This window comes from Crinia signifera, chromosome 3 (genome assembly GCF_055691185.1).
Source record: "Crinia signifera chromosome 3, ASM5569118v1, whole genome shotgun sequence".
NCBI lineage: Eukaryota > Metazoa > Chordata > Amphibia > Anura > Myobatrachidae > Crinia > Crinia signifera.
This window is the reverse complement of record NC_139219.1, coordinates 161,630,276-161,647,461: the sequence shown is the minus strand read 5'-3', so window position 1 is coordinate 161,647,461 and position 17,186 is coordinate 161,630,276. Positions and strand designations below refer to the sequence as shown.

The 17,186-nt window shown below is 42.8% G+C and overlaps 1 protein-coding gene across 1 annotated transcript in view; it reads left to right on the top strand.

Moving 5' to 3' along the window:
- LOC146063919 (G-protein coupled receptor family C group 6 member A-like) overlaps window positions 1-10,927 on the top strand; it is a 50,944-nt gene extending 40,017 nt beyond the window's left edge. The window contains exons 5-6 of the mRNA XM_083176832.1: window positions 903-1,020; window positions 10,428-10,927. Coding sequence (XP_083032958.1) covers window positions 903-1,020; window positions 10,428-10,900 — 591 coding nt within the window. The 3' untranslated portion in view covers window positions 10,901-10,927. The remainder of the gene's footprint in view (window positions 1-902; window positions 1,021-10,427) is intronic.
- Window positions 10,928-17,186: the final 6,259 nt, after the last annotated feature.

Below are 17,186 nucleotides of genomic sequence, written 5' to 3'. Positions count from 1 at the left end.
CTCAAAATCCAAGATGGGGCAATGGTTTACTCCTTTTTCTGCATTGTCAACTATAGATCTCTTATGTATTCTAAACATCTCTTGTAAACTGCTATTATCTAGTATGTATCTAGAATTGTTTTCTAACATAGTACACAGAACATACCTTTTTCCCAATAGACAATTTCTAATGGGACTAACTCTATCGGACAAATGCCCGAAATCTCATTGAGAATTATCAGATCTGTATCATTCTCTGTTGGACTGTCCAATAATTAGTGGTTTCTGTTGATGGTCAAGAGAGATGCAGAAACACATTAGTTATGTCCCCTTATCACCAAAATGGTCCATATTTAGGTTTCCTCCAAAGTCTCAATGCATTACTGGGGGTGGTATGAAGCTCTTATTAGTTATTTGTTCTTTTTTGTCTATACAAAGAAACATATAACATTTTTAGAATAAATTGGGTGGAGACCCTGTTTGAAGAGAAAACACGTGATGTTTGGGAGAGTTGCATTGCAACATTATCTCTTCCAATGAATTATCTTTTCCAACAGTTTGCATTTGACATCTTGGTATGGGTTAAGAATATTACAAGGTGATCCTCCCGTTATACTATAAATTATTTGATAAATCAAATTTTAACTAGGTGCGGGCAGTGAGAATCTCATAATCTATTTTGTTTAAACCATTGTTCTATAGTCTATATGCTTGTAAGAACTTGTCACGAAAATCTTTATGGTCGATCATTCTGAGCCATTTGAGATTGTAATATTCGAGTATTTAACAATTTGCTTATGTTAGGCAATTACTATACAATTCTTTTTTATACACAATGCATAAACATTTATGCTTCAATAGAATGTTTTTTTTTTATTTTTTGAAATCAGTACATCATTTAATTACTGTATGAACTTTTACAGGCTCCCTTTTCTAATTGTTCCAAATCATGTCGTCCTGGATACTACCAAAAATACTCCATAATAAGCTGCTGCTATGAATGTGATGCATGTGCAGAGAATTATTATTCACCTGAAGCAGGTAAGAATTGTACACATTAGTGGGTTGTCTTAACAGAGTTGGTTAATTTACAAAGATCAGGGTTAATATGGTACATCAATAAAAATATTGATAGTGATCTGAGGTCTACTCAAGCACAGAGGCATGTTAAATTAATTCGGCATCATGGCCTACTGTATCTTTGCCTTCATTGTGACCTATCCTTGTGATTCTATTTATTGAAACTCAACAACATAGCATTAATTACATTCCCATTCACTATCATAACATTAGTTAACATTGGGCCTTCAAAATTGGCCTCCAGGTGCATTTTTTTTGTAATTCTATTGCATTGTTATACCACCCTCCACTTCAAATATGTTATTTATATATTTCATCTCACAAAACCACATTACAATTTTGCTTGTTGGTTACACATGCATGAACTCACCCTGGCTTACATCTAATGCCTCATATGGAATGTAATCAAGATGGTATGTAGCCAAAATGTCAACAATAACAATGTTGACATGAAAACTGTCAACACCACAATGGTGGCAGTCTTGATGAACATTATTAAATTGTAGATTTCCCAGATCCGAGCCCACATGAACGGTGAGAATCCCAGCCTGGATCCGAGCGGTGCTTGGTGCTTTCCGCCTGACTCGGATCCGGGCGCGCCGGGAAAACATCATTGCCCGGCATCGGATTCTCGCGAGATCCGGACCTCTATATATATACAGCGAGCATCCGGCGCCATTTGTCACTCGTGCGTTAAACTGAGTAGGGAAAGGATAGTAGTTAGGCTCTGTATGCGGAGTTTTGTTAGGTTAGTTAGGTTAGAACTTAGGAGCTGTCTTTCTTTTGCTGCTGGGTGACTGCCAGTGCCTACTAGTGCCACTGTCTGCTCTGCTCTCTGGTGTGTGTTTGGTAATAACTTTATTGTTCATTTTTACATTAACAGCGTGTATGCGCCACAACAAACGGCTAAAACATTGCATCGCAAAAAACACTTGCTGTAGGTTGGCTTTGCTGAGCTGACCTTGGCATTACTTAGTATATACAAAACAGACAGGGTGAAAGAAGTTGGGAAACCATTATACTCACCAAACATGGCTGAAAACAACAGGTGAAATAGTGTGCAACAATATCCAGTTACACATAACTCTACAAGGTACTAAATTAGACAGCCTTATTAGTGTGAAAGCAATACACCACAAACATACCAAATAGTGCAATACCTTTTCCCATTATTAGGCCATGGTGCCATGTAAACACTTTTCCTTATACCGGCCCACACTAGAGATGTGGATTCAAATGTACCTAGCATCAAGCCAGTATTGAGAGACCTATCACATGTGATTTATATGCAAGCACTGATTACTATTGCCTGAGACACCACTATCCTGCTATAAATACCCATGTCGCTCCCGGATCTGTGATATACTCGGACTGCTGGGGAGCATATAATACCGATGAACTTCAGCCAGTAGGGTATGAACATGCCAGGGTAATCATAGGTTCAATTTTGTTGACCCTGAGTAAGGGGTCCACACTCAAAACATAGAGCGGCTGTGGGAGGCCTGCAAATGGAGGAATAAACGTCACTGAGGTACCTCAAGGTACCACTTGGAGTCATACCATTGGCAGAATTCTCCACGCTCTGACACTTATGCCAAAGGCTAATTCACTGCCTTTTTCCTTGTTTTGTCTTTAATTATCCTTATTATTGGGCATTATCTTTATTATTGGGCATTATCTTTATTATTGTTCATATTATTGTTAATTATCTTATTGTTAATATATGTTATTAATCAAATCATTACTAAGTGAATTTACAGTTTAACGTTAACACATGTCCACATTACTGTGTCAGATGTTTTGTATGGCTGGTGTGAATGTGTTCCTAAAACCCCTCCACTATCCATGCCACCCCGAAGCATGGCGAGCGGCGGCGGAACGCATCCTCCCGACCTTTTCATTCTGAAGCGTGGCGAGCGGCCACAGATTAGTTTACATGTTTTCCGTGTCCCCTTGCTGCATTTGCCACACTATATAACATCAACTCCATGCCGACGTGGTTAGTGGGGGTATGAAAAGGTTGGGAGGATGCGTTACGCAACCTCTCTGGCTTGGATAGTGGGGACTTGCTGCGCTCGCAATGCTTTGGGTTGCTGTGGATAGGGTGGCTAAAAATTGTAGTACAGTTAATGCCATCACACCATAAAAAATTTTGCATGAGGTACAATGGAATGCGATGCGATAAGCCCACGGATAAAGAGCAGTGAATAAATTACTTAGTAAGATCACATCGCATAGTGAGGTACAATGGCATGCGATTCGATAAACCCGCAGCAAAAGAGCAGTGAATAAATTACTTAGTAAGATCACATCGCACGCATCGTATGGTACTAAAACGGGTCATGCAATGGCGGATTCAGGGGGGGGGCACCCGGGCATGTGCCCCCCTGTCATTTATTTTGTAGCTAAGGACCAGGGCTTTCGAACGAGCCCAGTCCCGTGTCTCTAGCCCCCGGGAACCGGAGATATCGCCTGGCAAACCTGTAACGTTTTTTCCCCATAGGATAATATGGAACCCGTAAATTCCGACCCCCACCCAGTTCCGACGGCTGCCCGTTCCCGCCCTGGCATCACAGAAGCTTGTGGTTGATATCATTCAATTCCAAATCGCTGGGCCTTCAATATGATACCCGGCTGGTCCAAATCGGTCAATCGGTTCCAGAGATTTTTTTATTTTTGAAATGTAATTTCATGGCTGTTCATGATTTTGAGGGCAGATTACTCTGGAACCAAATGTTCCAGTTTCACTGGACCAAAATCATTCAAAGCCCACTCAAAAGTTCTTCAATATAATACTTGTCTCATGTAAATGGGTCAGTTGGTTCCAAAGATATAGCCGGTTAAATGAGATAACTGGTTAAAGGGGGGAGGGGTGGTTTTCTCATCCCCTCACACCAGAAAATGCAGGGACTAGGCTGGTGTAAAAGGGGCCAACCTGGGAATGCATTTTCTGGTGTGAAAGGGGTATTATTTCAAATAGCCGGGACCTGTAGTGCTCTGAATACAGCCAGGCTCTGCCACTGTCAGTGGCTATCACTTCTGCCTGGCGGTGGCTGTCCCCTATTTACCACGAGCATGTATTCTCCCTTGGCAATGAGCATGTAATCCCACATGGCAACGAGCATGGAACCTCTGGCAATGAGCATGGAACCCTTGGCAATGAGCATGTAGAGAAGCAGCACTTATGTAGCATAATTTTTAATAGGCATTATGGTACAGTATTTGGCATAACACATAATGGACATAATGGCGTGTAACTTAATGTGTAATGGACATTATGGTGTAAATGTTTAATGCGCGCCTTTGGTGGACAATGTCCCTGTTTATGAAGTGTATTGTGAATTTTGGCTTAATCTGTGTGGCATTATGTGAATTCTGGCTCAATCCGTATGGCATTATGAGAATTTTGGCTCAATCCGTGTGGCATTATGAGAATTTTGGCTCAATCCGTGTGGCATTATGTGAATTTTTTCCCAATCCGTGTAGCATTATGTAAATTTTGGCTCAATCCGTGTGGCATTATGTGGATTTTGGCTCAATCCATGTGGCATTATGTGAATTTTGGCTCAATCCGTATGGCATTTTATGCATTTGGCTCAATCCGTGTGGCATTATGTGAATTTTGACACAATCCATTTGGCATTATGTGAATTTTGACACAATCCGTGTGTGTTATTATGTAAATTTTGGCTCAATCCATGTGGCATTATGTGAATTTTGACACAATCCATATGGCATTATTTGAATTTTGGCTCAATCCATGTGGCATTATGTCAATTTTGGCTCATTCCATTTGGCATCATGTGTAAGGGGCAAGTATAATGGGGTCTAGTATTTTGTTGCATAATGTGTAGAAATTGTATATGGTGTTGACACGCCCCCTGTTGAGTGACCACACACCCTTTTCTGGAGCGCGCCTTTGGCGCGCGCACAACTACATCCTTCACTTTTGTCGCCATGGTGGGCCTGCGTACTTTGAATGCCAGGGCCTATTTTTAATTCCATTCCCACCCTCTCCTGCTGCTCTCTTAGCATGTACACTGGCACTACTAACACTGCCCCTCCCCCACCCAAACCCTTTTTTATCATGGTGCCCCCCCTGTCATTTTATCCTGGATCCGCCCCTGGGGTCATGTAATGCGATGCGTTCTTATGCAGAATAGCCCACAAAGCAAAGTGCTTAGTGGGTGCCTGGGTACTACATAATTACCGAATTTGTTTTATCCAAATAATCCAGACAATAAATGTATTGCCATATGTAGCTTATGTAAAGCTCCAATAAGCAGGGGTAAGGATCGTGCCCACCTAGGGACATCCTCCCTTATACGTCACCTGAAGACCCTTCATAAATCAGTTCTTAGATCAGGAACTGTGGCTAGGACTGTCAGCAGTCCAGGGACACCTAATCCCCTGGGTCCTCCTGTTGGAGCCAAGTGCCTGAAAACCACACCAGAAACTCCCTCCTCATCAATTTCCTCCTCAATCCAGATTAGGGGGAGTCTTGCAGGCCATGTCACCAGTAGGACTGACTCCTCAATCCAGAATTCCTCCAGAGGATCCTGCAGTGCTACGCCTACTACTGCCACTGCTGCTGTTGCTGCCGGGAGTCAGTCATCATCCGAGAGGGGAATTCGTAAGACCGCTATGTCTTTCACTAAGCAATTGACCATCATGAGGACGAAGTACGACAGCAGTCATCCCATGGCAAAGCGGATAACTGTGGCCTTGACAGATACAGTTATCATGCATGTTAGATGTGCATCCGTTGTCTGCCATAAGTGGAGTGGGATTTAGTCGTTGATAGAGGTATTGTGTCCCCGGTACCAAATCCGTCTAGATTCCACTTCACTAGGTAGGTGATTTCCGGGATGTACAGAGAAGTCAAGACAAGTGTCCCCAGTGCCCTGAAAAATGCGGCAGTACCCTCTATCCACTTAACTACGGATATGTGGACAAGTGGATTAGGGCAAACTAAGGATTATATGACTGACAGCCCACTGGGTAGATGCATCGCCTTTCGCAGCAGCATCTCCTGCATGCCATATCCTTCTAAGGCAGGCTACGCTGTGTATCTCCGGCTTCAGGAAGAGACCCAACGCCGACAACCTCTTAGAGAAACTGAAGGAAATCATCTCCCAGTGGATTACCCCCTTAGACTCTCCTGGGGATTTGTGGTGTCGGACAACACGAGTAACATTGTGCGGGCATTACACATGGGAAATTTCCAGCACGTTCCATGTTTTGCTCACACAATAAATTTGGTGGTGCAGCATTTCATCAGAAGTGACAGGAGCGTGCAGGTGATGCTTGCAGTGGCCCACAAAATTTGCTGACACTTTCGGCATTCTACCACTGCCTGCCAAAGGCTGGAGCGGCAGCAAAAACTACTCAACCTGCCCTGCCATCAGCTTAAACAAGAGGTGGTGATGCACTGGAACTCCCCCTCTATATGCTGCTGTTCCGACACCGCCAGCTTGAGTCAGGTGATTCCCCTGATCAGGCTGTTGCAGAAGCAGCTGGACAAAGTGAAGGAGGAGCTAAAGCGTTGCATTTCCGCAAAGCATGTAGCTCTTGTGGATAAAGCCTACCATACCTTTTGCCAGGATACGAGGGTGGTCAGTCTGTTAAAGTCAATGTTAAATACATTCTGGCCCCCGTACTCGATCCTCGGTTTAAAGCGTATGTTGTGTCTCTGTTTCCGGTGGATACAAGTCTACAAAGGTGCAAAGAAATGCTGTTCAGGAGATTGTCATCTGAAGGGAACTGTGAAACGGCCACAGCTCCTCCTTAATTTTCTCCCACACCTGTGGCTCCGAGGAAACAGCTGCGATTTCCCATATGAGCCGATGGCGGGGATGCAGGGCAGACAAGAGGGAGTTTGGACATCTGGTCCGGACTAAAGGACCTGCCAGCAATTGCTGACATGTCTACAGTCGCTGCATTGGATGCTGTCACCAATGAAAAAATGGGGGAGGATTACTTTGGTGACAGCATCCAAGTAGACATGTCAGACAGTCCTTAACTGTACTGGCAGGAAAAAAAGGCAGTTTGGAAGCTCCTGTAAAAACTGGCTCTATTTGACCTGAGTTCCCCCCCCCCCTCCAGTGTGTACTCCGAAAGAGTTTTAAGTGCAGCGGGGAACCTGGTCAGTGACGAATTGATAATCTGTGAGGATGAGGAAGTACACACTGAAGGGGGCGAGGAATCAGAGGAGGAGGATGAAGAGTGACAATGACATCTTGTCTCTGTAGAGCCAGTTTGTACAGGGAGATATGAATTGTTTTTTTAGTGTGGGGGCTCAAACAAACCAATAATTTCAGCCACAGTTTTGTAGGCCCTGTCTATCGCTGAAATGTTTTTTTTGTTAAAGTGTGCATGTCCTATTTCCGCAACATAAGGGTGGGTGGGAGGGCCCAAGGACAATTCCATCTTGCATCACCATTCATTAATCCCACTGCTGAGAGTCATTGATATGTGAGATAAGTGTACTCATCCTTAATCACATACAACTGTTTGCGCTCAAGTGGTAATATTCACAGAGCTGAGCAATCCCACTGCTGAGAGTCATTAACATGTAAACTGTATGAATCGCCACTGCTCCTCGGCTGGTCGTCGCCATATCGGGCAGAGCCGGCCTTATCCAATTTGATGCCCTAGGCAAGATTTTTGTTGGCGCCCACTATATATATAGCGGGTGGCAGCAGCAGTCGAAAATAAAACTCAGCAGGCAGATTATCTGATGAAAACTGCACCCAGCAGTTGAAACGGCTGTCAGGTCAGCAGCTGTCACTTAGTGCAATGTTGCACTCTTAATAAACCTCTTTTTCTTCACCTATACTACCGTGTGCCGGATCCATCCTTTCTCTGAGGGGGTAAGTGTCTCTTATTGCTCTATTATGTTCCTGGCACCGGATTTTTATTGAAGCCACGAGTGCCAACCCGATACACCTACTTACCTATATATATATATATATATATATATATATATATATATATTAGTGTAGGTATCTATAAGGCCAAACAGTCCCCAGACACAGACCCCTTGCACTCCAATTTATCATAGAAGTGTTTAGTCAGATGGGTGCCTCACTGTACACTGCTGGGGTGTGGGTGCCACGTTGCAGCCTGATGGCTTCACTTTGGGAGCTCCTCCACTGGTGGGGGATGAGGGCAGTTCAGCCTGCCAATCAGCGGACTCCGGCCGTCACTCAGTAACCGCGGCTGCCTCTCTCTGCGGGTCCCGGGCACTCCTTACCGCGGCTCTCCCCTCTGTCCCTGCTGTGGCTGCAGCTCTCTCCCTTTCTCCGGGGACACTGTGGCCAGGATACGCGCCCCCCAGCCTGCCGCGAGTCTCACTGAGCGTGGCTGCCAGCGGCGCTGCCTCCCACTGTCACTTGCCTGCACACTTGGTGGCTACACCTCCCGGCGCCGGTCACTGGTGCTGCTGCGGGTCCGGGTCCCGGTGGTCGCACACACGCCGCTCACTGCACTCCTTGTGAGTCTCTCCACATGTGCCGCACTTCCTCACTCTCCTCTCTTTTCATGCCAGCCCCATTCCACCCTTTCCTGCTCCTTCATCAGCCGGAGCCAGCTTATCAGCCGTCATAGGGGGGTGAGCTGACCGGGCCCTTTCAGATGCTGGGGCCCGGGACAGCTGTACACACAGCACCCCCCTGTCGGAGGCCCTGCGTGTGTCAGATCTTTGCCCTGCGCAGCAAGTTAAAACTGCCCTTAGACAGGCAGGTGCTGGCTGAGCCTCCATGGCGTAGTGAGGCTGGTAGGTAAGCAGTAATGATCGTGCCTGTCCCTGTGCTGTGATGTTGGCTGTGATTGCTGTCATCTTGCAGGTGCTGTAATAAGGGTCAAGGGGTGAGGTGCATTAACAGCACCATCGGCTGGAAGACACGTTTCTCGCCTGTGTGGTGCTGATACACATTCAAATAGAGAGATTTTGTTAATGGCACACACAGGATATGAACAAGCCCACAAAGGGGCTAAACGTGTCTTCCAGCCGATGGTGCTGTTACTGTTTTTGTTACTTTGTGCTAATGGTACTCATGAATCGTAATAACGTAAATCACTAAATGCAATGCCAATAGTAGTGACTTAGACAACTCTCAAAATAAATACCTTTACATTACAACATCATGTGCATTCATCCTATACCCAATGCACCTTCTCCCAGCTACAGTTACCATAAAGCAAGTGCCCCCTATCCCCACTCAGTTACAATTAACCTGTAGCTAATGTCCCCTCTCCCCACCCATTTACATTTATCCTATAGTCAGTGATCCTTCTCCCCACCCAGTGACATTTATCCTATAGCCAGTGCTTCTCCCCACCCAGTTACATTTATCCTATAGCTAGTGCCCCTTTACCCACCTACTGACATTAATCATATAGCCAGTGCCCCTTCTCCCCACCCAGTGACATTTATCCTATAGCCAGTGCCCCTTCTCCCCACACAGTGACATTTCTCCTATAACCAGAGCCCTTTCTCCCCACCCAGTTACATTTATCCTATAGCCAGTACCCTTTCTCTCCACCCACTTGCATTTGTCCTATACCCAGTGCCCCTTCTTCCCACCCAGTGACATTTATTATATAGCCAGTGCCCCTTCTTCCCACCCAGTGACATTTATTATATAGCCAGTGCTCCTTCTCCCCACCCAGTGACATTTATCCTATAGCCATTGCCCTTTCTCCCCACCAAGTTACATTTATCCTACAGCTAGTGTCCCCTCTCTCCACCCATTTACATTTATCCTTTAGCCAGTGATCCTTCTCCCCACCCAGTGACATTTATCCTATAGCCAGCGCCCCCTCTCCCCACCCAGTGACATTTATCCTATAGCCAGCGCCCCCTCTCCCCACCCAGTGAGATTTATCCTATAGCCAGTGTCCTTGCTCCCCACACAGTTACCTTTATCCTATAGCCAGTGCCGTTTCTCTCCACCCCTTACATGTATCCAATAGCCAGTGCTCCTTCTCTCCACCCAGTGACATTTATCCCATAACCAGTGCCCTTTCTCCCCACCCAGTGACATTTATCCCATAACCAGTGCCCTTTCTCCCCACCCAGTGACATTTATCCCATAACCAGTGCCCTTTATCCCAAACCCAGTTACATTTATTATAACGCCAGTGCCACCTCCCCTGTCCTCAGTTATATTTGTTTATGTTATTTTATGCCAGAAAACACACATACATTTATTTATCACAAAGTAAAAGTAACATGCTTTTCTCAGGAATGTCAGAAAACAACTGTGATCTGCAAGTGCATACTAATATGACTTGTCTCCGATCCTCTATGCAGTCTAGACAAAATATTGTACACATGTAACTTTTTGTTATTATTATTGTTTCAGACATGACTGGATGTCAAAGGTGTACAGAAAATCAGTGGTCGAATAATGGAAGCTCTCAATGTGAAAATAGGACTGCTCAATATTTTAAGTGGGCGGACCCATTTGCTATTACAGTGGTGACTTTTGCTGCTGTTGGATTTGTGGCTTTGTTTATAACTGGAATAATGTTTGTAAAATATGCTGACAGTCCAGTGGTTAAAGCAGCAGGGGGGCATTATACATACTTATTGATGACATCTTTGCTATTTAGCTTGGTGGGAATTTGTTTTTTCATTGGCGAACCAAGTGACACGATATGTAAGATCAGACAACCTTTCTATGGCATCAGCTTCACCGTCTCTATTTCCTGTGTCTTGATCAAATCTATTCGAATTCTTCTAGCTTTTGAGTCAGCCTCAAGGGGACAAAAGTTAATGACATTAACGTACCAGCCAATCGCTATTATCATTGTCTTAACTGGTATTCAGTTGTGAATTTGTATTCTGTGGCTCACACTGAAGGGTCCGGGTTTTGTTAAAATCTACACAATACCTCAGGTGATCAGCCTTCAGTGTGATGAAGGATCTTATATAGCATTTGGCTTTATGTTAGGCTACATTGGATTACTTGCATTGGTTTGTTTCCTACTAGCATATAAAGGAAGAAAATTGCCGGAGAAATACAATGAGGCCAGGTGTATCACATTTAGCATGCTTGTATACATGTTTGTCTGGATTATCTTCATTCCAATCTACACAAATGCCTCTGGGGGCATATATGTTTCTGCTGTAGAAGCTGTGGCCATACTGGCTTCAATATATGGAGTAATATCCTGTCACCTTTTACCAGTTTGTTACACAATCATTTTTAAAAGAGAAAGTTGTAACCGAGAAAGTTATCTGCAGAGTGTTTTTAAATTCTACCAAAGAAAGGTGTCATCAATCCATCAAAAACCCTCAGATTTGGAGATTCCTTCTGATGTCCTGAAAACAAACTCTAAAACTCTCCAGTTAGCTCAAATACAATTAAACTATTCTAAAATTGGAAGAAAAAGACACAAAAGCTGTTAATGGAAAGTCATTATTTAATACAAACACTGTAGAATGTAATTACATACATGCAGCACATTTGAATGTCAGAAATCCTAATAATCATCAGATTTATTTTCCTAAACTTTGCTTGAATAAAATCCTAATCATTTACATAATATAAACAAAAAAACACTGCAGTAAAATAAGTTTAGTGGTTCTCAAAATAAACTTCTTAAAATAATGTTTGAGAATAAAATTCATGTGTGTATACAGTATCAATACCTGATATTTATATGATCAAAGAACAATAAGTGAAATGTGCAGTTTACGTACTTATTCCGTAACTTGCGTACCCTTTATTCCTAGCTACGTGCGAACAAAACGTAGTGCAGCGTAGCGTACCTTTTCTGTGTATTGTACACGATAAATCAGTTGCAGTAATTGGAAATCCCTTCGCAGTACTTAGGGGCAGATTTATGAAGCTTGGAGAAGAGATAAACTGGAGATAAAACGGAGAAAAGGTAAAATGAGATAAAGCACAGCCAATCAGCTGTGTTTGAAAAAGACAGTTGGGAGATGATTGGCTGGTGCTTTATCTCCTTTTACCTTTTCTCCGCTTTATCTCCAGTTTATCTCTTCTCCAAGCTTAATAAATCTGCCCCTTAGTCTCTAATCTGCGAATACCTTTTAAGGACAATGTCCGTAATATACGTTATCGCTAGATGCGAATAATAGACGAGACCATGATATGACAATTGAGGAGATAGATTCTCCAATATAGTGTATTTAGTCCCTAGCGGACAAAAGGGGATTACAGAAATAAGAAAATACAGGATAACACGTGATACAATTATATAACAATACTAATATACTATAAACTAAACAGGGGAACAGTAACATATACAGAATACAATTATAATCAGCCACGTTACACAGAAGGGGAACACAAATGTTACCGTCATGGAATATGCGCAGCGCAGTCCGGTCGGAGCTCGCTATATTCAAATTGAACTATAGCCCGGGTCAATGGTGAGGGGATACAGCTGATTATCAGCAGTGCCAAAGTGAGAGAGAGCGAGCCAGCTCAGGGATGGCTATCTTATAGGGTCCAGGAAAGGGGGTCAAAGGCCCTTACGATTGGTTAAGGGTTCAAATGTCCAGTCCTCAGTGATTGGGGCAAGGTATTACATCTGGCTTGGAGAAGTGAAGGGGGGAAGGGTACTTTGGTGTCCTTTTGTTTGCTGGCATCGTCGTCGGGGGTCGTAAGCAGCAACAAGAAGTGGTTACAACTGCATTCCTTTGTCTCACACAGGACACATGGCAGAAGTACATATAATAGGTATTTTGTCCGTAATTATCAGACCATAGGACTTGCGAATATTTGGCTGCGACAACATGTACAGAAACAATCGTGTATTTCTAATTAAACTATGTGTAGTGCACTAATCCTTTAATTAACTATATTTTATTTAGTGTTAGTGACACATTATGAATTTATGTGTATTAGTATGGCTGCGCTTATGGTCCACTTCGTTACACAGACTCGGGTATTATACTTTATTTGCGCAGCTCTGCGAACCAAAATGGCGGCCATACTATCCTAAAATGGCGTGTGTGTAACTCGACTTTAACAACAGATTATATTCCTCAAGAGCATGCTGCAATTAGATTGAGTGTTTAATTTAGCAATAACTAATTAGATTGATGATGATGATTATTATTATTATTGTTATGATCATCATTTATTTTGAAGGCAGGATGTGGAAAAGTGATGAGGGTATGGTAGCTCAATGGTATTTGATAGACAAGTAGAATTGAATAACAGAGTGAAAGACAGTTAAGCCTTTATTGAGACTGCAGACAATGTTTTCTTGTGTAGGACACCCCCTTATTTGGGGATCCACAGACTTTGCTACTAATACCCCTCTCACATTTCACATTGCAAATGCCTGGAGCGACCCGGCATTTGTGAGGTGACGTCCGACCCGGGTAAAACCCTCTTTTAACATGGGTCGGAATACCAGGTTGCTTGACCCAGGTTTTTCCAAAGCACAGAGACCCGGGTTGACCCGGCAACAACCTGGGTGGGGCCTGGGTTATTTGTTAATTGTGAAAGGGGTATAAGCCACATTGTGTGTCTATCCAGAGACTCTTTTACAAATATGCTTTTTAGGCTCATTGTTAATGCAACAAAATGAATGTAATGGGAACCCTGGACACTGGTGCGGGCAGTACATACAGCTGCTGTGGGCGACTCTGAGTATAACTTGTTTAAAAAAGGAAAAAGTGAACTTTGTGAAACACATCATTGTACTTAAAGGATAAATCAGAATGGATTGTCAAATGCATCTGATGCGCATTCCTATGCGATGCGGAAGAAAAATATACTTTGATCTGCACATGTTAATTTTGCACTTTTTCCTCATCAAATGCATCTTATGTGCATTGCTATGGTATGCAGATACAGTCACATACAATGATAGTATTCTATTTGTAATTGCAACCGTGTCTGTATACAAAATATGTTACACTGTTTGGCTAGGAATGACTGTAGCATGACATTTTCTATGCAGATACAGTCATAGTTGCATACAGAAAGTAGGCATGCTGCTTATAATTTTAATCACCAGAAGCTGCTGGTGCATCTGATATGCATATTTATGTGCATAAGGTGCAGTTGATGAGGGAAAAGTTAAAAAAATTACATATTCAGTACATGCCTTACATGACAGATCAAAGTGTATTTTGCCGAATAGTTTGTCTTTTAAATGTTATAAATAACTTTTAAAATGTTTATTTGTTACAAATGTGCTCTAATTGTGTACTTGTAAGTGAATTTAAACATTGCCAATTACAACTCTCCCAAAAAACATCCAGCTCTAAATATGTCTGACTTTATAGTGTTTTGTGTTCAACGTTACATTGGCCGAGTTATATGTTTAACAATGAAATACATCTGGATAAGAACTTTTACTTGACGCTTCTACCTGTAGCTGTCATTTAGTGAACTCTGATGCTTTTACATTAGCCTACTTTGCAAAACGATTTTGCTGAAATATCCAACATCCACATAATCGGACCTAAATCGGCTGCCATTACATCACAGTCAATTTTGACTGAACTAGTTTGTCACTCTTATAACATAATAGCATGCATGCTCTCAAAATCTTCCCTTGTTAGGCAGCTAAAAATTGTTTATGTTTATGTATAAATGTATAATTAATTTAATAAAGACTATGAATGTACTTTTCATCTCTGTGACTTAATTTCAACAATATGTTCCCTCTATCATTTTACTTAAGGGTATAGATTTACAAATGTGATATTATGTGACATAATTACTTACAATATAACTATTTGGCATTTATACATGTAATTATATTCAGAGAATAGACTATAGGTGAAATTCGAAAAAGCTAATTTTACAACTCATCTATTTTATCTAAACATAAAATGCTTTCTGAACCTACATAAAGAACTTTGCTCTTGTTCTAATACTACTAAACTTATCTATTCAGAGCTGGATTGCTCCCTGTTTACATGGTAATTGTCCAACATTTACCATGAAAATATAAGTGTTAGTGAACATGACAATTAAATAATCATCAGGGTGGCAGAAACCGAGGATTAGGTGCTGTCATAGGATGTATGGAGTAGATGATAGTCTAAGTAAGAGTAGGAAAAGCTATAGGACCCTAAAACCATACCCCTGAGTTGAAAAAGGAAGTGTATACATGATTTTGGAGATAGCAACACCTTACACCACCCTTACACCACCGGTATCTGGATGGCGGATCAAATGGGGTTAGGCCGACAATACCATGGTTGACCACTAGGGGTCAACGGCATTTAGTTAGACGCCTATATTTGGTTGCCCATGTTTAGATAACCAGCTACTCTAAATCGACCAGAGAAAGGCGTCAACGGGAACCTGGTCAACAGTAACACGGTTGACACTAATTTTTCATCTTTTTTTGGTGCCGGTCCACTTAGTTCCTACTCTACAATAAAAATGAACATAGAGTGCAGCGATCCATGCGAGCGAACACTGTGCACATACATACTGTAGTGTCCACAGGCACCCCTCGGACATTCAGCACCAAAAAAAGATGAAAAACCTGTTTCGACCTGCTACTGTTGACCAGGTTCCTGTCGATGCCTTACTCCTGTCAATCTATTGTCACTGTGTCACTAAATGCTAACGACCATGTATAGGCATATAATTAGATGCTGTCTACCCCTAGTGGCCAACCATGGTTTTGTAAATCTAAACCTGGTCGACCCATTAAACCATAACTGGTGGCTCAACCTGACATCAGAATGGGAAGCTGGGAGTCACTAATGGTAAATGCTGGTGTAGTGGCCACTTTACACCGCATATAGAACGCCTTACCCCAAGGCAACATAGACCGAAATCAGCAGAGGGACATCAAGTAGTGGTGAGACACATATGATCCCCCACAGGAGAACTCACTCTATTGCCATTGCAGTAAAGCAGAGGTATTCAGCTTTAATTGAATTTAAAAAGTATAAGACATCTAGAAAATCCTCATGTAAAGTAAAACATCAATGTCATAAATCTCGTATGACAAGGCTGTCAGGACTGGATGATCTTGTGTTCCCAGCTTTGACTGTAGTGGGCCAGTGGTGGTCATGAAGAACTAAAGATTGGTACATTTTTCCCCAAGGGAAAACGTTTTTTGCTGCTACTGACGGGCAGGTCACGGTCCTCTCTCTGGGTCTACTTGTACTTAACTGTGGATAAACAAATGAGATGTCAATCGATGGTAGCACAATCAGCTAGGGAACCAATGGTCTGGGAGTATTGGCCTGGGTACCGATGGTCTGTGAGTATTGGCCTGGGAACCGATGGTCTTGAAGTATTGGTCTGGGAATCAATAGTCTTGTAGCAGGCCTGTGCTGCAGATACCTCAGCAGGGCAGCAGGTAATCCTTATGATGCACTAATAGCTGGAATCACAGTAGCAGCATTCATCAGGCAGCAGATTGAGTCAGGTCAGCAGGTAAAGCAGCAACGTACCATAGGAGACAGGTAACAGGGAACAGTATCCTGGAACCTAGAACGCAACTTCTTGGAAGAGACAATCTACAAGTCAGATAATTTGTTCAAGGCACTAGACGGTTTGTGGGAGCTCCTCTTATATCCCCACATGTGGCTGGTGATAGTTATTGCAATATGTGCCATACAATTAAATTGTCTATCTCTACCTGTATTTTGGACCTATCATTCCCCATCTATGTGTCTCACTTTGTCACTATTTCTATCTGTTTCTCCTAACAACCCTGCTCCTCAGTATTTCTCTCTTATCTCTGTTCATTCCCCACATTTATCTGTCATCTCTGTCTCTACCCTATCTGCCTGATCTCCCCCTGTCTTCCTATCTCTCTCATCTCTGATATCCCGTGCCCCCAGGATTGGAAGGGAAGGGCAGGTGTGTTAGACAAAAAAACTGTGAGTGGCAGAGATGCTTTGAGTAGGGGATGTGGGGGCACTGAAAATAGTCTATCTCTCTTTCTTTCTTTTTCTTTTGCACCCTGTCTATCTTTTTAACTCTCTCTCATCTGCACATTAGGGAGCATGAGGGGGAGCTCTAGGTGGGGTGTGGTGAAGGAGAAAACAGGTGACTGCTCAAAGTGATTTGGTGGTTAGCCAATAGTGGGTGTGTGCATACCCATGGTGGAGTGAGTGGTATAAAGACACTGACTCTGTGTATTGATAGAAATAAACA